Genomic DNA, 22,628 nt, shown 5'->3' on the forward strand with positions numbered 1-22,628 from the left:
TATGGGTGCCGGAAAACGAAACCACATGGCACACCTTTCTTCCGATCTGGGAGCAGAATTAGCCAGATTACTGTGGTCAACGTGATCCACGCACATTCGCCTCCGAGTGTTCAAGGCTGACAAAGATGGGAGCCGCTTTGAAATGCACATCTTTGTTTTCTAACGCTAGAACTCTCATCGAAGACGTCGCTTAATCCTTCCACCCTCTTCGGAAAGAACCACTACCCTCTCTCCTCCCCATCTGAGTCCCTCTTGGATCAATCCGCACGACGAAGTGAACTACTTCCTTCGTCATGCCAGCACATCCTGTGGGCGACTCATGGCTCTTCCTGGTGTAACGATTCCCTTTCCTCCAGATTCCGACCATCCGCCTCGGCGGCGTCACACCCTGATCATGGATCTGATCATCAACCATCCTCCCAGGGCTCCAATGGCGGTAGCTACTAGTAAACCTCTCCCTTGCCATGTCATGGTTAGGTAAGCCAAAATACCCACGACCAACTCCTTCTTCCGTGCCAGAGCTCTCTTATTCCTCCACTCAGGGTCGATGGGATACGGTGGACTCTCGCCCTGGCCAGCATTCAATACGGCAGTCAGGGGCACAGAAGCTGCCAATGCTACCGGTCGATGATCTGAGGTTGCAAACAATGGGAGACAGGTATACTTCAGGGGATTCACCTTGACGTCACCTGTTTTCCGGAACAATATTCTATCGCACCAACTGGGCCAGCGGTGACGTGCCCACTGCCAGTGATGATCCTCATCGACGATCACAGCCTGGTTCCTGCTGGTCTGGTATTTGTAGGTCGGTGGAAATCGGATTGCAGCTTCACTCAGCCCATGCAGAGTTTTGCCCGCCTGGATCTGCTGAGTGAGCTGGTCCTCTGCAAGTAGATGCCGATAATGTCGGGGATCATCCTCATTCCTTGTGGGTTGAGGGAATCTCTCGGTAAAATCTTGAAAGGATGGACGAAGTAGTGACGTGCGATAATTGAGATCCCCCGCGAAAAACAGGTGAGAAGATGGAGAATAGACACCGCTTTCGGAGGAGTTTGGCGAGGGAGGTTGTCTCTGTAACAAGGGAGCATCCTCTCCTTCCTCATTCTCCGACACGGGCTTGGAGCTTGGATCCGGGACGAAAACCAATCTTTGAACAATGCTCTTGTAGTCCTCGTTCCGCTGCTCAATTGCATCCTCCATAGGTGCTAAATGGGCAGCAACGAAAGTGAATTGCATCTCCTCGGAACCAGGCGGTTTGTAGCCGAGTCTGACCCCAGCAGCTCCCTTATTCCCCATTTCACCGATACCTAACCCGACTCCAGCGGTGTGAAGCCATTCAATATTGTCCGCGACATCATCCCTTGCGAAGACCATCAAGCCAGTCAGGCCGAGATTCCGACAAATGACGTTGACATAGCTATGGTTCTCGGAGGCAAGTTTGACAACTTGACGGAAAGCATTGAAATAAGGTGTTAGAAGAGAACCGCCGAGGAATGCATAACCGATGGGTGCGAGCTCTTGAAGACAGAGAACAAGGAGCTCTGGCGAATGAGAGCCCGGATCGAGTGCATAGAATAGATAAGGAGCGAAAACATCGGGCTGAACCAGTGTGCGAGCGCAATTGAAGGTAAGGATGTAAAGATTGAGGGTCATTGGCTGAGAGAGTGGTCTTGAGGATCTGGCGGAATGACGACTTCTCAGTCAATGGCAATAAGAGGGAGAAAGGAGAGAAAGGAAAGACAGCTCCCCTATTCGCCCATCAAATTGAGGCGTATGGTGTGAGCGGGGAGATGTGTGAAGAACGAAAGGGGACCGGTGTCAATTATCATCTTCCAAATGTGGTTTAGCGTTGTATGTGCAAATCAACCAATGGTAGGCCGCCGTTGAGATTGTGCCCTCAGCCTTCTTTGGACCTCACTTCTTCTTGAGACATCTTCAATCCTGGAAGACTCCATACTCCTAATGCAGCTGGTGACGTGCCAGCAATGGCAGAGCCAACTCACGCACGCCTGAGAATTACTCTGCCGACACAAGCGCTAAAAGACCTTGACTGCCGATCTAACCACTGCCGACTTTCTCGCAGTCGGACCTACAATACAGCTTCCAAGACTAATATTACGCTCAACTAAGAATCAAGTCGGCCAGGCAGCTCTCTTCTAAGAATCTCCGGAATAAAGCGATTGACCTTCCTGGGTTGCCTTGACCGCCCTGCAATTTTAACCCCAAAGAACAGGATAGCTATCATGAGTTACCCTACGTCCCAGAAAATACTCAGAGACACTCTCATTCAGAGATCCGAACCGTCGACCGATTACCTCTCGCCACATTGAAGGTGTCATCCGTTTAGGGCACCAAAATTACCGGCTCTCTCGCGGCCTAGCTTTTTCCTTTGATTCCCTCTTTTCTTTTGTCGGCCTGAGAATGGGACGTTATGAGTTATCAGTATCAAGCTCCAGTATCCCGCGCAGGGTCCAACAGTATGTGTAAATGTACAGTCAACAAAGGGATCGAGATAACGCCATGAATACGAACATATCCCCATCTCATGTCTATCATTACCGGGTACACTAGGTTGATATTGCCAACTTCGCCGCATCGATCCTCACACAAGATCGCCTGTTGCTAGGTTTATTCTATCTTCATTCGACACTGATGCCTCGACTTAACCCCCTACACGGTACATCTTCCACGCCTCCATCGAAATACCACCCCCTCCCCTCATTTTCCCCCACCCTTTCCAGCGATCATGGAGTTTTGTTGAACAATCAATGGATTTGTACTTCGAGGGAGGAAGGCCGGGGACCATGGTACACGTGATCTTGGGAAACGGCCATTCCAAACAATCCGAGCCCAATAGCTACTTCCCCCATACAGCTATATCGTAAAGTGCCTTCATTTTGGCAGGTCCAAGGATCCGAGACATCTGCTTTGACAATGTCCTCGAACCGACTTTTATTCATTGATCTCAGTCTTTGTGAGCTTGACTACTATTTTTCCAACACACGCATGCATTCTAGACGGCAACTTGGCGTGCTCCTGGTGTTCTCCTACGGCCCTTCGGCGCCAACGATCTCGTCGACTTCTCAACCCCAGCTGCATATGATCAAATCTTCCCTAAATACCAGATTTCCAGCTCAACCACCAAGATACTCCCAAACTGCAAGAGCATGCGTTCTGACCACGGCCAAAAATTCCTCAACGCTCACTCGCTCATCAACCCCTGCCGCCATGGTCTCGGGACTAACTCCAAACACATACGCCGGGACGCCGTGATATCGCCAGAATTTGGCATCTGTGGCACCGAGGCTAGGTATCGCCAGTGGCGGTTTGCTATGGGTCACTCGCGCCGCGGCCTCCGCGAGCGCGGAGACCATCGCATGTGCTGGATCACAGTGCGACGGCGGATTACTCGCCGCTTCCTGCACCTGATACGAGACTGTGCCATGGAACTCCGAGGCGAGGATTTCGTCAATATGTGCCAGCACAGGATCCCTCGTCAGTCCAATAGGTAGACGGATATCAGCCTCGAGCACACAGCGGTCGGGGATCATATTGACTTTGACACCACCATGAACAGTCCCGATGTTAACAGTGGGTTTGAGCACGTGCTTCGCGGCACCGATACCCATGATCTCGTCGACCACTGCCCTCACCTCCGGCAGCGCCATGCGCTTGCGAATTTCCGGATCCAAATCCGGTTCCATGCCCTCGATACTTAGTAGCCGTGTGATTAGCCGCGCAGCCACTCTATTCGCACCCTCAGTCAGATGCGTGTACGCACCATGCGCCCCCGACGTGGTGATCGTGAACGTCACCCGCAAGGTCCCCTTCTCTCCGAACCGAATGGACTGCAGCCCGCCGGGCTCGGCGTTGATCATGACAGTACCCTTCCAGCGGCCTTTTCGAGGGTCTTGTTCGAGCAAGTATCTGCTTCCGAACTTCCCGCCTGTCTCTTCGTCGCTGACCACCGTCAAAGCCACACTGCTACCTGTGCGCTTCAGCAGGTGTCGGATCCGATGAAGGTACGCGAATGCAATCACACTCGCGGTCGTGCCGGCTTTCATATCGACGCCGCCGCGCCCATAGATGTGTGTGCCATCGTTATATCCTGACCATGGACCTCCATGGGACCATTTATGACTCTGTACCCGATCAACGGGGAACACGTCAATGTGGCCGTTCATGATGACACGAGGGCCATCATCCTCTCCTCTTTCTTCCTCGCCTCCATTGTTGTGCGTGATGGGTTCAGAGCCACCTCGGCCGCCATCGTCGCCGCACGTGAACTCTGCGACTAAATTCGGCCTCTCATCCCCTTGTGGCGCGATAATTTCAACCTCGACGCCCTGCTCAGCGAGATAATCGATCAACACTTTGGCCGCCTCCGCCGTGTCGCCGGGCGGGTTTGGCGAGGGTGCTTGGACAAAATTTTGCAGCAAGGCGATATGGGCATCGCGATCAGCTGTGATGAGTTCAAGGAAGCCTTCCTTGTCCATTTTGCCAAGGTCTGAGATCGAGACGTGAATGCGGGTAGAGGAATGGAGACGAGAGGGTCTTGCGATAATGGTTCGAGAATGTGATTATGTGACTCACTCAATTACTCGATCGGACGTTCTATTCAATCGGAACGAATGAGGCAAGCTATGCAGCCCAGTAAGGGAAATACCCATGACGAGACAGTGCAAGGACAGACGACCCGAATTTCAAGAGCATTGATGGTCCAATTGTCCAAATCTTAGGTTCCTTCCATTAGGTTCTTCTTCAATTTCTTCTGATTGTCTTTCTCTCGACTCTCTAAACTCACCGGAAACAGCATTGAATATTCGAAAAATCAAAGACGTGGAGAGGACATGATGCTGTTCGGAGTATCCCGCGCCCAGCAGCGTCTGCATCGTTATCCATCTAGACTTGCCTTATATAGGCACGATCGGCATAGAGTTACCGTAGGGAGCCATGTACGGGAAAGGTCTCGGGTGTGTAATCAATGAGTCAACCCCCCTTGAATGCTGGGGCGGAGGGAGATATGTGAGCAAGAATCCATTTTTAGCTGAGTGCACATTTTCGGGCATGTATAACTAGTGAACTACCATGAATATAAGAGCTCTTTTTGCTGCGTACTTTATTCCCATTCTAAAGGTCAGATCTTCAACTGCTACCCTATGTTTCTCTCCCGTTCCAGATTCCAGTCTCCAGTCAGCTCCACCTCTTCATGTCCTTCCTTCCCAACATCAGTCCAATCCTTCAGCACCGTAGCATTCCATTTCATATCATTTGATTGAAAGAAAACGAAAGAGGAAAGAGAATTTCATCCAATAGATATTTTGTGGGTATCCCAAGATCCACGCTTGCTGAAATGCATCCCAAATGCAAAACGCTCGTCACGTACACAGATAGACTCTGATTCATTTCGATTCGTGTCTTTCGTGAGGTTTCGTTGATCCATGGACATCGGGTTTGGCCGTATATCGTACTACATCATATCCGAACTCGTATCTGACAAAGGAAAATTCGTTTGCTTTGTCTTCCAAAAGTTGTGGTTCCTTCGCGGAATCCAGACAGGAAAAGGCCCTTGCTGCACTTCACCGTCTCCACCCCACTGGGGGCGGCGGTCGTCCACCCCGGTAAACCACTTCACGTTCAATATAGCGATCTTCTTCTCGGTCCCATTCTTGACGAGGGCGAGGTGGTGGAGCCTCAATGGCAAGTGGTCGAGGCACATCTTCCACGGCAGGAGGAGGTAAAACTCGATTCTCCCATTCGATCTCTTTGATACGTTTTCTCCGCTCCTTGCGGATATCGTCGGAAAGACCGACAAGGCGAGCAACGTCTTCCTATTCCACGGTGTAAGTAGTTTGACAAATGCGTGAGAGAGACAGTCACTTACGTAGCGCAGATACGCAATGATGTAATAGAAATCATCAGTCTCTTCGAACTCATAGCCCATCTCTTGGATTGCTTCTTTGACAACCAAATCCTTGGTGATCTCAGTCCACAGACCCTCTTTGGGATCTCGCTCTCGGCCATAACGCCGTCCAATTTCTCCATTGGCGGCTGGCGGAGGAAGAGGCCCAGGCAATGGAGCAGGGGCCGGAGGAGGAAGAGGTCTGCCGACTTCACTTGCGTAGCCCTCATCACTGACCCCGTCGGGCATGAATTTGCTTCTTCGGACGCCATTGTATCTCTGCCACGTGATTTCTTGACTTCCCCCCCCGGCTCCGTCCATACGAACACGACTAGTGCCTGGAGGAACGTCCACAATTGCCCAGTCTCTGGTCGCTCCGTGATATCCTTCACCGACGTAGGTGCGATCAAGCGCACGATGATTATAGCATTCGGCCTCTTCTTCCACATCTCGGTCATAGCCACGGTAAGGTTCACGACGAGGCGGCGGCGCGTCGTAGTATGCATCTCGTGGTGGAGGAGGGGAGTATGGAGCAACGCTTCTCGGTCCGGGCGGACCTTCGTTACGATCAATAATAATATCTTCATTCTCGGTGCGACCATTGCGAGTTTGGGTTCTGCTGATTTGGATCCGTTCCTCGGAACGAGCTCGAGGGGCCGGGGCCGGCAGCGGCGGACTGGGCGGTGATGGGGGTCGAGAAATCACCCGGCGCCGTGCAGGGGTTGCGACTTCAAAGCCGTGATCAATATGACGATGATGAGTAATGACTTCTTGGTGAATAGTGGGAGCATTGATAATTTGCGGCTCTGGAGCTGGAGGTGGTGGAGCTGACGTGACCGAGGTGGAAGGAGACCGAGAGCGAGAATTTTTGCGGATGATGATTTCTTGTCGGTCTCGAGCTCCACTGCGACCTTCTCGCTCTTCTTGTCGAATAATAATTTCCTGGTTCGAGCCGCTACTAGAGCGTCGGGCTCGAGATCTCGCCCGCTCGTGTGACTTGGGTCGCGTCATGGTGTAATCATCATATCGACGGGGATCCAACTTTTGATCTTCACGGCGAATTATGATTTCGTCTCTCTCGGCATCGCCCCTAACGGTTCTCCGGTCATAGTCACCCCTTCTGGAGATGACATCGTCGTAATCTCCATCGTAGCGAGATCGACGGTCATCTTCATCACGACGAATGATGATCTCTTCTCTCGACGAATTGGCTTCTCTCGGAGGCGGAGGTCTCACATCTCGCTCCTTCTCGTCTCTTCGGATGATGATTTCTTCCCTATCTCGATCACGAGCGGGAGGTAGAATCCGGTCGGTTTCTCTCTCGTCCCGACGGAAGATGATCTCTTCACGCTCGACGTCTCGAGATCTCTCCCTTATACGAGGTGGCGGTCTTGATTCCGACTCTTCCCTTCCTCTGATAATGATCTCCTCCTTTTCAGCTTTTCTTTCCGGCTCGGGAGAAGGTGATCGTCGACGAGGTCGAGGGGCAAACTCAAAGTCTTCTCGTTCTCGGGCCCGAAGGACCATGGGCCCAGCAGAGGTTCGGCCATAGTCTTCTCGTAAGAAGGCGGGAGGGGATCTGGATCGAACATCTTCTCGAACGACCACTTCCCTTTGCCGCTCCCGGACTGGCGGAGGAGCACGACGATAGTCTATCTCTTCATCGGCATAGCGGTCTTCGTAGACTCGACGCCCGTTCCGGGATGTGTAGTCTCTTCGATCTTCGTACCGATCAATGGAGACATCGTCGACGTACCGACGTCCTGCCATTGCAGGTGTGGTCTGGTTGCGTAGTCAGACTTCAGGTGACTCTCGGTGTGGTAAGCAAAACGTTGGTAAGAGCTGAGCGGCAGTCCTTGTTTTCAAGTTTGGGGTGGTTGAAGAGGGGCAAGTGAAAGATATTTTACGTTTTACGTAAAGGTCCAAACGATCAACGATTGGAACGAAAAAGCAAGAGCCAAAAATGGTTGGGCTGCAGGATGAGGAAGAGAAGATGGTTGAGGGAAGAGGGGATGTTAGTTAATTACGAGGGAGGTGAGCGAACTTGGTGGGACGCATGGAGATGAGAGCATGCGCATGCAGGCTTTTTTGGCCGTAGAGCAGAGTCAGCACTCGCTTCGGTCCAGCCCACTGTTCCACAAGTTTCATTTTTCTGATGGACTGCCACCAGCATGTGACGTCGAAATGAACTGTTCTTTCCAACTGGTTTTCATCAGCCATCACTGATGAACAAGTGGACAAACTCGTCCAAGCGGAAAAGCAATGCATTTATTCTGGATGTTCCACTTTCATGGCCGAGCACTGCGGATTAAATCAGCCTCTCTTCATTTTCTGATATATCATTTCAATTTTTTCCCCCTTTTTACATTGGCGGCACTATGACACTCGACACTGAAGTCAGGCAACAATTCATTCAGGTACCCACCCACCAAGAACGAGAAAAAGGCGCTTGTTTTCTTGCCCCCCAAAAACTGTCAGCGGGTGTGCCCGCAAAACCAGAATATCAGCCTAATCCTGGCCCATTTCAGGTGCCTAATATGCCTGTTGCCACTTAGCCTTGCCGATACAAATCTTGAACATCGTTTTGGGCATCAGCTTGATCGGGCGCCACTCTTCGGGCTCGAACATTACGTCACATCAAATTAAAAGCCAAAGAAGAGTGGAAGAAAAGTGAGCACACTTTTGTCTTTGTCTATATCGACCCATGTATCTTCGATCTCCAATAGGAACCCATGAAGATCTCATCAAACCAAGTCCTGTACAGGTTGACTCGGTCCATTCATTATTTCATTCCTCCTGTCGCCGCGCCGACTCCTGACTCAACAGGTCCATTGTGTCAAGGGCCGCCTGCGTTCAGCCTGGTCACCTGATTCCCTTGTATGTCGAACGCCATGTTCATAACGAAAAACAAAACTCGCCTGTGGCAATGCACCCTGGTTGTGGTATAGTAAATGTACAATTCCCTTGCATGACTCCCCCCGGTGCCAATTGAAATGCGAGTAATTGCGTTGCTGCAACTTTGAGGAAGAAAGGACGTCTCATCGTAAGCTCATTCTGTCGATGCACGAAAGGATTCTGTGTTGCTGGACTTTAGTCTTAGGACCGCGTGTCAAAAACGAGGGTCGCAGCTATCCGACCAGGGCGGAGCTGATCAGGTAAGTCTCATGAACGAGCGTGTCGATGCGTACCATTAAAGATTAGCGATAATTGATCGAACATCAGTCCGTGCGATGAAATCTCACGGGTCTGGATTGGCGACCTATTCCACCATCAGCGCTTCAACCCCGACAAGTGTGTCAGCAGCACTCACCCGTAATTGCCTAGAATAATCCTGGTTGTCTTGCAGAGATACACTGCTAAGGCGGCTCTCGTCATGGATGTAGAGTGCGTACGGGTTCAGTCTTTGGTCGGTTCCCAAACTTCGTCGATCAAAGCCGGAGGAATTGTTATCGGCACTTCGAGGGTCATTGCCCAAAGATATTCCTGAAGTGTTGATACGAGGAATTTTGCTCCCAAGCAAACCCGAGGACGACAACTGACTAACTTGTCGTGATGGAATATTGTTCGACGGGGATGAGTCCCCAGTCCGAGGCATAAAGGTCGTTTCGGGTCCACCTCCCATCTCTCGCTTCATCTGTCGCCTTCGGAACCAGAGCCAGACTCCAATTCCGATTAGAGCACCTATCCCCAGAGCAACACCGACAACGATTCCAACCAACTTTCCGGTGCTAACACCGCCACCGCCGGTGGACGCTTGGCTTAGAGTTGCATCCGTCGTGGCACTTGGTGTGATGACAACCGTTCGAACCTCTCCAGTCACCGTCGTAATACTCGTGTAAACTGAAGATGGCGAGGAAGCAGGAGTCGGGTTTGAAGGAGGAGAGGTGGTCGCTGGATCGGTCGATGAGCGATAAGACGATGTTGATGAAGTCTAAGACAGTGTCAGCCGAATAGTCTCGCGGCGCACTAAGAGTTAGGAGAGTATCAATCGCCCGCCATGAGACAAGATAGGGCAACAATAAAGGAGACAGGTCTTCATACGGTGGAGGTCGTAGAGGCATCGCTCGAGGAAGTCGTATAACTAGCCTCATCGGAGCTCTGAGAGGATCTAACGGTTACCACGGAAGAGGAGGGATAGGTTGTCCGGGTGTCAGAGGAAGGGGAGAGTGATCCGGTGTCTGTCAGGGAGGTACTAACCAACGGAGAGGAAGTGGGAGACGACGTGCTGGACACGGTTCCAGATGTACCTAGGGGAGTTGCGGAACTCAAAAGATAATATCCGTACAGGTCGGATTCGGTTGAACCACACAAATCATCAGGATACCCGGGACACGGTTCATTGCAATTGTTGGTGCTTTCTTGCTCGGCCGGGACGTAATCGGAGCACCAGCAATAGGCGCCTTGCAGGACGGCAAACGCATAGGATTCTTGACAATGATCCTGGCATGCTCCATTGGACTGAAATAGATTGTAGTCTGTTATTTGCGATATTAGCTTCTTGAAGGCTTATGGATCAATTGGGAAAACTCACAGGCTGGGTAATCGCCCGCATTGTTCTCTGGTGAGCAGTAGGAAATATCTAGTCCATGAGACCGCGTGGTCAATGACAAAATGACTGCGACCAAAAAGGGGAAAGCAGCCCCCGACGAGGAACGAGGTTGTGACGTGAGCATCTTGAGAAATGGTAGACCAGCCTGTGGCAATATCGAGAATCCCAACTATTTCTGCATCGGTATTCGTTTATTCTGCCAATGTGGGAAGATTATGAATGACGCCCGTGGCGAGTGACGGCAGCCTCAATTCGAGCTTTGTGGCATCGAATGCTTGTTGCGTATGGTATTCGATGTTCTATTCCACCAATCGACTCGATGAAGAGGCGAATGAAGTCACCTTGTAATTTTCCTAGTCTGAGACAGGCCGGAGGTGAGATGAAGATGGTAAATGCTCGGTCAACCGGACCAGTCCGGCTGAGGGTGCCTTGCACACGTCGAGATAGACACGACAGGAGAGGACGAGAGTGTGCGGTTGGATGATGAGGGCCTGCAAGGCAGAGGGACAACCAGCAAGCTCCAAGGGAATCTATTCATTCATAAGAGTGTCGTGAGGTAAGATTGTAGATGCTGGGAAAAAGGATGCGTGAGAGGACACGTCGTGGTCGTTGGGGGGGTTGCGAGGTGAGGATGGGAAAGCGACAGGAAGGTTGCAAAAAGCGAGTAAACGAATGGTCCAACAGGCTCTGTTGGGGGGTTTTTGATCCACAGTGTTCGGGTGTTGGATCAACGATCAAACATTGACGAGAAAAAAATCAAAGACAAGCAAGGCACGGGCGCGGGCAGATAAAAAAAAAAAAAAAAAGGGCAAGGCAGCGGAAAGAGAGGTTGTATGAGAGCTGCGGCCGCCAGACCAGTGGCAATAGAGGAGCCAGAGAGCTGTCCGGGCGTTGGAGGACCGCGCTGGCGGAGCACCAGGAGAGCAAATGAGCCCTGCGTATGCTGTATGTAAAGCCGTGCAGTAGAAAGTGAAAGAGCTCCGTGCAGATGCGCAGACAAGCATTCAAGTCAATCAATCAATCAATAATGAACAATTAATGGGGGGCTTGTTGCTTGGATGCTTGTTTAGAGAGTTTAGGTTCCTAGTTGGGACATATTTTGGGAGTGATGATGCCTGGGAGATCCCTGTTCACCTGCTAAACCCTGATGGCCTGACCTTGGATCTCCACGGTCGGCCGGTTTCTCATGCCGCACCACCCTCAAAAAAATTCTACCCAATTACTGACCCGTCATTTCCCCAATTAATCCTGCTTTGAACCTGGCACTAATCTCCATTCAAGATCAACCGACCCAATTCAAGGACAACTGTCTTTTCAACGGCCATGACCATATTTGACGGAGACGATGATAAAATTGTACTCTGAAATGACGATGGGCGAATTGTCCTGGAGATTTCCTCTTCGTAAACACGAACGAAAGAGACCCTCTTCTTGTCTACATCCATCTGCTATATATACCTCCCAGGTAAGGACACTTGGTATGCCGGGTATATCTGACACTTCGCAAGCACCTGTTAGCGACATTTGTCACCTGCCGGGGGAACCTGGATCAGCCAAGGCGTCGCTAGGAAAGCGTCTGACATCTGTGGCAAACATATGCTGGTGAACAAGCAGCGACGTTGGTCGATCATGGCTTCACCATCGTCCAGACTACAGAGATTACACGGGCCTTTGCTCGAGCATCAAAAAGCTATCTCATCTCTTAAAGGATTTCCTCCCCCCCCCCCTTTTTTTTTTTTTCTTTTCCCTCTTCATTTCCTCCTGCAAGGCTCGTCGATCTTGTCAGATCTCTGGAAGCTACCGAATATCTCAAGGCCACTCTAGCATGGCCGAAGAGGTCTGATAAGTTCAACCAACTCACAAGAAGGTGTTCAGCTGGTCCAGTTGAATTTTTCCGCCTTTGCAGGCTTGCAGCTGCGTCATGCATTTCGCTCCCGATGTGGCGTCTGCAGCGTAGCGCTTAGTGGGAGTTCGCTTGAAGAAACACAGCACGCATAACCTTGCAATTTCGCTGCGGCTCCTGCCAATCCTCCAAATCTCGTTGCTCGTCACCATCCTCTTCACCACCATTGTTGGCTGTTCGAAGTACTCCAGTCGGATTCACGTCTAGTCAGACCCACGTGTTTGCATTTCTCAACTTTGGATTCAGTGCTTGGAAAGTTTGTGGCCAAAAAATAAAAAAAGGATATTTTAAGATGATTGTCGCCATCTTGCTTTAGGATTTGCCGTCTCACATCAACCATTCTGAGCGGTCCGCTTAATGGTTGGGGGAGTGGATATTGCTTGGTAACTGGTTAGGTTTCAGGCAACGTCTCGTATGAGAGGATAAGGGAACGTGGGAACTCAGGAAGATCAGTGTCCAATGCTGAGGGGCCTCCTACAGGGATTCGCATCCTCGAAGTGCGGGGGAGCCATCAAGACTCGAGCATTCTGAAATACCATCCCAAGATTTTCGAGAGTACAGGGCGGAGTACAGGGCAATCACAGAGCTCTTCGGACGCAGCAATCATTCTCTGTTAGCAGAAACAAGACCCCGGCTTGGGCAATGGATTCGGCGCTTCCTTATCATGCATGTATCTTATGATCAAGGTTTCACCCGATCATGCGAGGTGGTGCATTTTGACGTGCATGCATCAAGCATTGCATCTTTCCCAGTCCAGATCCTGTATCACCAGTTCGGCCCAAATGAAAACGTTAATTGATTGGTGGAAGAGGAAGCCTGGATATTAATGCAGCTCCTCCGTCACCAGCCTCTTGATTTTTTCTGACCAGGAAACCCTATTCTGTTTCAAGCTTCAAGTCGAATTCGGCACCTCCGGCAAATGACCGAGAGCGCATGTTCAAGTCGTAGGTCATGATTGGGGACCAGTGGCATCGCCTGCACGGTAGAGCCCAAATAAACAGCCATCGTAAAATGAAAATTATTTTTGGGTCGCTTATCCGGTAAGCCGCGAATGTATCCGCACAATATCAGCGCAGCTTAGGGAATTTTCGTACATTCCTCGAAGTTTGGAAGGCCTTTACCCAACACAGAATAGATGAACGGCAGAGGCCTGAGCATCTCGGTGGAACATACTTACCTTTTGATTTGGACGATGACATGACCACAAATGCTCAGGTGATCGCTGGAGCTCAGGCTGCCATCAGTTATACCAACTAAACAATATGAGAGCACAAGCCTCCCTCTCCACTCCTTATGCTGCGGACCCAACAGTTGCCTAGCAACATGAGAGTGAAACGGTTCCTTCAAAATGAACATGGCATTTCATTGTAATGCATGGCAATCTGGCTCGTTTCCGTGTTAAATCCCCCACCCCCAGGCGTCATTGTCACGTGGCGGGCCCTTCGCGGGCCCGAGGGCGCGCAGCCTTGTCGATGATTGTTCTCTTTTTGAGATCGCGCTCTATGATTCATCTTTTCCAGTCCTCCATTTGGCCGCATTTCAGTGGTGATCATCCCTCGGGAGACAACATCCCTCGTGCCTATTCCTGCTTTGCTTTTACCACAACCTCCTTTGATAGGGCCGCAGAGCACTTGCTTCTGTCTCGCCTCAGCCTCGACCAAGAATGCTCATAGCTTCAGCCCCGTAATTATCTTCGCCGGCACAGCGCGGACCCCGTTTCTACAAAAGCCGTGGTGTCCCCGAGTTTCTTGCTTGGGCTTCCGTTGGTGGTTTCTTCTTAAGAGATGTCATTCTCTTCTTATTCATCTTGATATGGATTTGACGTTACATTTGATGTGGTTCAGTACCAGAGTCACAGGCCACAAAAGAGACCTATGACTTACACCAGATTCACTCCACGGATAGCGCCATCCCTTCGCAGGCCGCCATCATCCTCTTTCTCGACCATGAATGGCCAGAGACTTTCCAGTGGTTGCACATCTCCAGAACCAAGACCGACCCTTTCTATGGCAAATGACACATTGATTGCTATCAAGTCCATGCTCACCAATAATTTCCCAATATAGGAAAATTCTCGAGTCAAAATCAGGGAAAGCCTCGTTCAACCTCGGAAAGGCGACGGAAATCTTGATCTTTTGGGGAAGTCAACCATGTGATGTAAAACAGAGACGCAATCCGCTTTGGTCCAAGAAATCGCCGACGCTTTTACCGAGGTGGCTTACGATAAGAGGGCACTAGTGAAGATGATGCCTCCCAGCCTTCTAACCGTTCTGAGAGGCTCAAAAAGAATTCGAGTCCTCACGAACGGGAATGGGCTGGGTCGGATATGACGAGCAAGGCTCTGTTCTGCCACTTCCAATGTCCTGTGAAGCCCGAACCCATTTCTTATTGCACACGGGAACGCAGCCTGGACGAAGAACAAAAACTCCCCGCACCATTTGGGGTGCGCTGCGATTCAGGTTCCTCCGCTCAGCTTTCATTAGCGGACTCTTCCAGCGACAGTTCTAGCGATGTGTTGGGTCTTCTTTGGAACTGAAGCTAGGTCCGATCTCTAGTCTACCCTAACTCCGTACTTCGACAAAAACTTATAAGTCCCCTTCACTGACAAGTAGTAGCGGACTACGGTAGGTCCCCAAGAGGCAACGGCATCTTTACTCAAAACAGTTTTACCTCGGGTGTTTCCTAATAAATCTAATTCAATAACGAACTTCGCTCCATCGACCAGTCCCGGGCAATCTTCTTTCCGTGAACTTTCTTCTTTATTCTACTCAACCTTGTCTGCATCCAGTCCACAAGAACAATTGACTTGCAATAGCTTTGCTTTATCTTGACCTTTCGAAGGCGACGACCTTCTTCGTCTCCTTCTCTCCTTCCCCCCGACCCCTTCAAATCATACCGCAGCCATGGTTTTCTACCCTCAACCTTGGGTACCCCAACTCCCTGAGGTCCCAGACACTGTCCCGATATGCGATTTTATGCTTGATGAACAATATGGCCGACGACCATACTCTGAATCCTTGGATGCCTACACCTGTGGTTTAAGTGGGAAGTCAATAACAGCACGACAACAGAAGGAAAATGTTGATAAATTGTCTCGAGCATTGGCCAAAGAATTTGGCTGGAGAGTCAACGAGGGTACTGAATATGATAAAGTCGTGGGTGTCTTTGCGCTCAATACGGTATGTTTGTGGATTGGCCTTTTGTTGGATTGGAGCTGACATGCCTAGATCGACATCATGACCTTGTCCTGGGCCATTCATCGAATCAACGGTGTATCTTCTCCTGCCAACGCTGCATATAATGCGGACGAATTGCGACATCAGCTTACGAACTCGGGAGCCAAAGTTCTCTTCACTGTCATGCCCTTGCTCCCCGTCGCACTGGAAGCCGCCGCCAAATCCAACATTTCAAGAAAAAACGTCTATATCTGTGAAATGCCCAATGATCCACCAATTCCGAAGGAATTCAAGACTCTGGCTCAATTGACCAAGGAAGGTGAATCATTACCAGAGCTCGAACCTATCAAATGGAGTCGGGGTCAAGGTGCAAGGCAAACCGCATTCTTGTGTTACTCCAGTGGAACGTCTGGCTTACCTGTATGTTTTGGGAACCCCGTCAAGTTGACCAGTCTGACAATTTTGCGCCGTAGAAAGGAGTCATGATCTCCCATCGGAACGTGATCGCCAACACAATTCAAATCTCAACATACGATCAACCCGATCGCGAGGCAATTGCCCCTGGTTATCGGGACGTTGCACTCGGTTTGCTTCCACAATCGCACATTTACGCCTTGATCGTGGTCTGTCACTCTTCCACCTACAGGGGTGATCGAGTCGTTATTCTTCCCAAATTTGATATCCAGAATTATCTCAATTCCATCCAGACATACAAGGTCAACACTCTGTATATTGTACCGCCGATCATTATCGCCATGGTCAAGAACAAGCAAATCCTCGACAAATTCGACTTGTCTAGTGTCAAAACGATATTCACCGGAGCCGCTCCCCTAGGGAAGGAAACTGCGGAGGAATTGTCATCCCAATATCCCACATGGACTGTTCGACAAGGCTATGGTCTTACCGAGACATGCACGGTCGTCTGCTCGTCCACTCCGAGAGATATCTGGTTCGGATCTTCAGGATGTTTGGTTCCTGGCTACGAAGCCAAAATCATGAGCCCCGAAGGAAATGAGATTACCGAATACAATCAACCTGGTGAATTGCTCGTAAAATCACCCAGCGTCGTCCTGGGGTACTTAAAGAACGAAAAAGCGACCAAGGAGACCTTTGTGGATATGCCAGAGGGAAGATTCATGCGGACGGGAGACGAGGTCGAAATCCGCAAGTCTCCCAAGGGTAATGAACATATCTGGGTTGTGGACCGTATAAAGGAATTGATCAAGGTTAAGGTACGTGTATATGTCCTCTTACCAGGCTCAAGCTAACAACTTCAGGGTCACCAAGTCGCGCCCGCAGAGCTCGAGGCCTGCTTGCTCAACCACCCCGCCGTGGCCGACTGTGCCGTGATCCCCGTCCCAGACGATCGGGCCGGCGAGGTGCCCAAGGCATTTGTCGTCAAATCAAAATCCATAGGACTGGAAGAGAGCGATGCCATGGTCAAGCGCGATATCGCCAAGTTCGTCGAGAGGGAAAAGGCCCGGCACAAATGGCTTGCCGGCGGCATCGAGTTCATCGATGCCATCCCCAAGAGTCCCTCGGGCAAGATTCTGAGGCGTCTGCTGAGAGACAGGGAAAGGGAGGCGAGGAAGAAGGCCGGCGCAAGACTGTAGAGGTGTGGTTCATGCACAAATGGGATGTATTGTGCCGTGTTGTCCCTTCGACAAACATACCCTTGGACCGGATAATTGAGTATCTTACCAAAGAGCAATGAAAGATTTCTATTTCATTCCTTCAAGCCTAGATCAGAGCTCCTCTTTGACTTCATCTCTCCTTTTGTTTCCCAGGCACGTGAGCAAATTTCGATGTTTCCGTTCACTCGCCCCCAACCGTTGAGATACATTATTGGTGGAACGAGATAGTCCCACCGTACAACTTGGATCCTTCAGCAAAGCGAAAAAGGAGCCAAAAAAAAAAAAAAAAAAAAAAGACAGAGAAGTTCTGCATCAGCCGCGAATCGAACGCGGGGCCCATCGAATTAGCAATTGATGGCAACGATGGATCTGGAAAACCAGGTTAATATATCTGAACCCCAAGAATTTGGAGCGCTGGGTGAGACTCACTTTACCACTAACTGCACAGGAGAATTAGCATACACATTAAGATCGGATGTGAGATTGCACATACACCACTGATGCTAGTGATTGTTGATAGCAAATCTGAAATTTTCATAGATTATCTTTGGTGTGGGGGGAATTTTTGACATTCAGACTAGCCAATTTTAGCGCGAATGACGGCCGCTTTTAAACGAGAAATGCCTTGTTCTTGGCACAAGAACCATACTTAGAAGCCCATAAGCCAATTAGAGCAATCTTATTTCGCCGCTTTATTCCTCGACTTCCATCCTACCTACAGACTCGCCCCTCTACAACATTCTTGTACGATAGACTGACATCCATGGGTGCTGCACGTCTTCGCGCTTGCAACTTCCCAAGGTGTTGTGGCTCCCTTCTTTTCGCTTGCCCGCTGTCAGCAGCCAACAAATATGGTAGCAGCACTCTCCCCTTTGTCTATTGAAGACATTGGCGGTCCTCGGGTTCTCAATGGTCATGACGCCTTCAGTGGACCTTTCTTCTGTCCGGCCTGACAACAGCAACTCTTCGTTTGACGTGATTGTACACCGGAGCGTGGTCTTGCAGAGATCCCTTGATGGCCTCAGTCATTGACAACTTCCTTTCATCTGAAGTCCGACATCTAACAAAATTCAACATCGCTTCGAATCCGTAGTTTGATTCCTGTGCCGGCTGCAGCCTGTTCGTGGGATCAAATGTACCCTTTCCAATTGATCTCAGCTCGCCACGAAAGTAAAGGTTTCGGCGTGCTACTCGACCTACAATCATCCACGTGTTGAGGCCAATATTCTGCTTACCTGCGACACCCCACCCATGCAGGAACTAGTTTCACAATGTCGTGTTCTGGCAATCCCACGCGACAACCTTCGAGACCTCGTGCGTGGTGAGGCTTTTGATCTTTGCGTTTCAATTTCTTTTGACCTGGGGTAAATAATTGTAGCATGCTTCAACCATGGTGCAGGCTGGGAGAGGATGTTTGATAAGGCCAATCCACATGAGATAGTGATAACGTGAGATTCCTCAGGACGTTCCTCTCGCGAATCAAAGACCCCCTCAAATTTGTGCTGGTGAATCTGATCAGAGCAAATACGGGTGGACACTGGTCGAAAACATAAACACGCAAATGCTATCAACTTGCCTTGTTGGATGGTGCTGAGATGATGACAGTTTTAACGTCCTTGGACATGAAACGAGGCTTGACAAGTCCAGGCTCAAGATGAGACTTGCCAGCACTAGGAACACCATCGCTCAAGAGGATTCCACCTTTCGCTGCCTTCGTGGCAGCCAAAGCATCATGTTGTTCCTCATTGAGTTGAAACATGTCTTCAACGTCGGGGAACTCATCTCTTTCATCTGCAAAAATATCTCTCTCTAGGAGCAGATGGAGGTTGTTGTACTCGGTGAATGGCTTGTCTTTTGGGGCACAATTTAATAATTCCAACTTGGTAAGACAATGCGGCTACCTAGTTGATAGAACTCGATGCCAATCGTCACTATCTCGATGGCTCGCGGGACGACCTGCTCGCATTGTTCGTGTCTAAGTGTCGTTTGGCCGGGAACCCTAGCACGCATGTCGTACGGTTGCCGTAGGATACTAGTTATGCCCTTTATAACCAGGGTCTCGGGGGACTTAAAGGGAATTCGTTGGGGGTATACGAGTAATGATGGATTAACCGTTGCCAGTACTTACCCAGAAATTGTCAACGATGTCGTGGTGGTGAGCTGAAAGCGATCCTACTCCCGTAAAGCTGTCTCTAAGAAACTGTTTGATGTCTTCTTCAGCACAGGTCGAAACTAGCCAAGTCCCGGAGCACTACCAGAATTTGGCTTCGGGTCTGCTTGGGTCGTTCTGCTTTTGAACTCGCGGACGTTTGAGATGGAGAAGAGATCCCCGAGGGGGCATGGCCTTGTCCTTTGTCGAATGTCAAACGAGAAGATGCATCCTGGGTGATTTCTCCCATGGTAGATTTGGTACAATCCAAACGCTTGAAAGGATGTTGGGCTTCACCTTTGTATGCTGCAACGTCTCTCTCATTCGAGGCATGCGTTTTGGAGTGAGTCATGTGCGCATAGGCGGCGTTGTTGAAATGGTCTTTGACGCCTTCAAGAAGCAAGGGTGGCTTAGTATTCCAGTTGCAGAACTTGGCGTCAAGGGTTCCTCCCAGGGGTATTTTCAACGAGGCCTTCACCGAAGTACTTGACTTGCCCCGCTGCATCAGGATTCTGCGCTCCAAAAAGTTTGGCTTAAGGTGCGCTATCCCAGAATTTCCTTTTCTCGTCGTTCGACTTGCGGCCCGGTCGAATCTGCAGGAATCTGTCGGGCATCCAATAATATGACGTCGTCAAGGTCGGGTATGTTCACTCTGCGGGAGAAGAGGGCACATGCCACGACAATTATCTTTGGCTGATGACAGGCCTTATTAATCGCGGTTCGTGCCTGATGAGCCATGTTGGAGTGGATAATACGAATGTTTCCATCTGGAACCGCGCTCGCCTGCATCTGATCTGTTCGGAACGGGGACGAGGAGCTTGTGCCGGCACGAAGCATGGAGGACCTGATATTTTCATCGGGGAGTCGTTCTTTTCGCGCTCTGTATCTCGTTTGTTTAGTCGACTGTTTTCCGTCCCATGGTTGCGATCAACAAAGGATAATTTGGAACTCAGCTTCGGAATGTTTCTCACGTTTTGGTGACTTATCGCAGGTGACGTGGCATCAGATCTGTGTTTCCGGAGTGTTAGGACACCTTTATCCTTGATGGGCTGTAATGCAGGTGCGCATGGGCGGGAGCAACCACATACCGTCGAAGGCACCAGTAGTTTGATATCTTTATGATATATATATAACCTCTCATCCTCTTAAGGGAATTATTTGACTTAATGACGCAAGGATGAGGAGACAAACGCATGATTGAAGGGAGAAAGGACGTCGGAAATGCTGATTGAGTATGGAAGAAAGGCTGGGAGAAAGCGAGAAAACCACGACCTTGTATAGACAAGAAACGCAGGGGGGGTGAAGTTTGCTATGACACACCAAACAGTGAACAAGAGGAGCGTACCTGGGAGACATTTTCGTGACTTGGATGTCATTGAAATGTTGGATTCGATTTCCTTTCTTATTCGATTCCAGACTGTACAATGTAGAGTGACACACAGGCACTCAATTCAACAAAGTGGCCCTGACACATTTAGTATTTCCATAATAGGATCCATTTATTTCTTCTCCTTCGGAGCCAACATGAGCTCGGGACGAACATATTTATCAAAATCTTCTTCCGACAAAGCTTTCAATTCCATAGCCGACTGTTTCAGCGTCAAACCTTTCTTGTGAGCATTTTTGGCAACCTTCGAAGCCATATCGTAGCCAATAACGGGGTTGAGACAAGTGACAAGCATCAAACTAACCACGTTAGTACCCCACCTCCTCCCACATGGGGGAGAAATATTTACCTTTCATGCAGAAGAGTACCGATTCTCTTCTCATCAGCTTTCAGATCGGTGACCAAATGCTCAACAAAGCCATTCATAGCGTCGGACAAAATTCTGCTGCTGTGAAGCAAATTTCGGATCATGAGAGGCTTGAAGACGTTCAATTCGAATTGTCCACTCAGACCCCCCACGGTGGCGGCGGTGTGGTTCCCAATAACTTGAGCGGCAACCATGGTGAGAGCCTCACATTGAGTTGGATTGACTTTTCCAGGCATAATACTGCTGCCGGGTTCATTCTCAGGGAGGATCAACTCTCCCAGGCCACAACGAGGTCCAGATCCAAGGTATCTGATATCCTGGGCAATCTTGAACAGACTACAAGCGAGGGTGTTCAAAGTTCCCGAAGCCTCGACGATGCTATCGTGAGCAGCCAGAACCTCAAATTTATTTGGAGCCGTTTCAAACTTGATGCCGGTCATCTTTGTGACCTCTTCAGCAATTCCCTCAGCAAATCCCTTGAAGGTGTTCAAACCAGTGCCGACAGCGGTACCACCCTGAGCCAATTGTCGGAGATGTGGAAGAACCAGCCGAATTCGTTCAAGGTTTCGATCGAGTTGGGCAACGTATCCGCTAAACTCCTGACCCAGTGTCAGTGGAGTTGCATCCTGCAAATGGGTTCTGCCAATTTTGATGATTTTATCAAAGGCGTCCGCTTTCTTCTGCAGAGCATCCCTCAAATTCGTGAGCGCAGGGACCAGCCTCTCTTCGAAATCCAGGACAGCCGCAATATGCATGACTGTAGGGAATGAATCGTTGGAACTGGCAGACATGTTGACGTGATCGTTCGGATGAACGGGTTTCTTGCTCCCCATTTGTCCTCCAAGGATTTCAATGGCACGGTTTGAAATGACCTCGTTGGCATTCATGTTGGATTGGGTTCCGGAACCGGTTTGCCAAACCACCAAAGGGAAATGGTCGATCAATTGCAAAGAAGCGACTTCAGCGGCCGCCTGTTGGATGGCCTCGCCAATCTTTGGATCTAGTCATCTTGTCAACTATTGTCGCCCCATGAATGATTCACGCCATACCCAAGCCATATCGCATATTCACCGTGGCAGCGGCACCCTTGAGAATGCCAAAAGCTCGTACGACTCCTTCCGGCATTCGATCCTGAGGCTGATTGATCTTGAAGTTCCCTAGAGATCTTTGCGTCTGCGCACCCCAGTATTTGTCTGAAGGGACCTCAATAGGCCCGAAAGCGTCCGTCTCCGTTCTCGTAGAGGTAGCCATTCTTGCAGTGGTACTGAACGACCGGTAGGTGGCGGGAGTTCGATAGGAGGTCTTTCGCGAAATCAGCGAGAACGAGGAAGAAACAGGTCGCTGGGAAGGTGTCCTGAAGAGCTGGACCGAGCTATTACTCCGCACTGCTTTAAATGCATGTGACAAAGGAAGTTTTGCTGATGAAGGTTTGACCACAGCAGGAACCCGTCCTAACATCGCGACGACGGGAGAATCGGATCAAATAGAGGAAGATATCTGCAATCGGCGTGAAAGAAGTCTGGGAAAATATATCTCGATCAAGGCCAGGGCAATGTTGGGT

General features: G+C 50.0%; 8 protein-coding genes across 8 annotated transcripts; 1 reads left to right on the forward strand and 7 right to left on the reverse strand.

Moving 5' to 3' along the window:
• Window positions 1-381: 381 nt before the first annotated feature.
• Z518_01294 (uncharacterized protein) lies at window positions 382-1,653 on the reverse strand (the record flags this gene model as incomplete). The annotated part of the gene is made up of 1 exon (XM_013421895.1): window positions 382-1,653. One exon carries the CDS (start codon window positions 1,651-1,653, stop codon window positions 382-384), a length of 1,272 nt encoding a protein of 423 aa, XP_013277349.1.
• A 1,481-nt stretch (window positions 1,654-3,134) lies between these two features.
• On the reverse strand, window positions 3,135-4,496 carry Z518_01295 (uncharacterized protein; the record flags this gene model as incomplete). The annotated part of the gene is made up of 1 exon (XM_013421896.1): window positions 3,135-4,496. One exon carries the CDS (start codon window positions 4,494-4,496, stop codon window positions 3,135-3,137), a length of 1,362 nt encoding a protein of 453 aa, XP_013277350.1.
• Window positions 4,497-5,579: 1,083 nt separating this feature from the next.
• Window positions 5,580-7,672, reverse strand: Z518_01296 (uncharacterized protein; the record flags this gene model as incomplete). The annotated part of the gene is made up of 2 exons (XM_013421897.1): window positions 5,580-5,831; window positions 5,885-7,672. 2 exons carry the CDS (start codon window positions 7,670-7,672, stop codon window positions 5,580-5,582), a joined length of 2,040 nt encoding a protein of 679 aa, XP_013277351.1.
• A 1,489-nt stretch (window positions 7,673-9,161) lies between these two features.
• On the reverse strand, window positions 9,162-10,575 carry Z518_01297 (uncharacterized protein; the record flags this gene model as incomplete). The annotated part of the gene is made up of 3 exons (XM_013421898.1): window positions 9,162-9,833; window positions 9,944-10,377; window positions 10,434-10,575. The coding sequence occupies 3 exons, from the start codon at window positions 10,573-10,575 to the stop codon at window positions 9,162-9,164; spliced, it is 1,248 nt and encodes a 415-aa protein (XP_013277352.1).
• A 4,682-nt stretch (window positions 10,576-15,257) lies between these two features.
• Window positions 15,258-17,143, forward strand: Z518_01298 (uncharacterized protein; the record flags this gene model as incomplete). Its single annotated transcript, XM_013421899.1, has 4 exons — window positions 15,258-15,533; window positions 15,582-15,950; window positions 16,004-16,762; window positions 16,808-17,143. 4 exons carry the CDS (start codon window positions 15,258-15,260, stop codon window positions 17,141-17,143), a joined length of 1,740 nt encoding a protein of 579 aa, XP_013277353.1.
• A 1,588-nt stretch (window positions 17,144-18,731) lies between these two features.
• Window positions 18,732-18,923, reverse strand: Z518_01299 (uncharacterized protein; the record flags this gene model as incomplete). Its single annotated transcript, XM_013421900.1, has 1 exon — window positions 18,732-18,923. The coding sequence occupies one exon, from the start codon at window positions 18,921-18,923 to the stop codon at window positions 18,732-18,734; it is 192 nt and encodes a 63-aa protein (XP_013277354.1).
• Window positions 18,924-19,380: 457 nt separating this feature from the next.
• On the reverse strand, window positions 19,381-19,818 carry Z518_01300 (uncharacterized protein; the record flags this gene model as incomplete). Its single annotated transcript, XM_013421901.1, has 1 exon — window positions 19,381-19,818. One exon carries the CDS (start codon window positions 19,816-19,818, stop codon window positions 19,381-19,383), a length of 438 nt encoding a protein of 145 aa, XP_013277355.1.
• A 994-nt stretch (window positions 19,819-20,812) lies between these two features.
• Z518_01301 (fumarate hydratase, class II) lies at window positions 20,813-22,525 on the reverse strand (the record flags this gene model as incomplete). The annotated part of the gene is made up of 3 exons (XM_013421902.1): window positions 20,813-20,999; window positions 21,050-22,067; window positions 22,117-22,525. The coding sequence occupies 3 exons, from the start codon at window positions 22,523-22,525 to the stop codon at window positions 20,813-20,815; spliced, it is 1,614 nt and encodes a 537-aa protein (XP_013277356.1).
• Window positions 22,526-22,628: the final 103 nt, after the last annotated feature.

Source organism: Rhinocladiella mackenziei (genome assembly GCF_000835555.1).
Source record: "Rhinocladiella mackenziei CBS 650.93 unplaced genomic scaffold supercont1.1, whole genome shotgun sequence".
Taxonomy (NCBI): Eukaryota; Fungi; Ascomycota; class Eurotiomycetes; order Chaetothyriales; family Herpotrichiellaceae; genus Rhinocladiella; species Rhinocladiella mackenziei.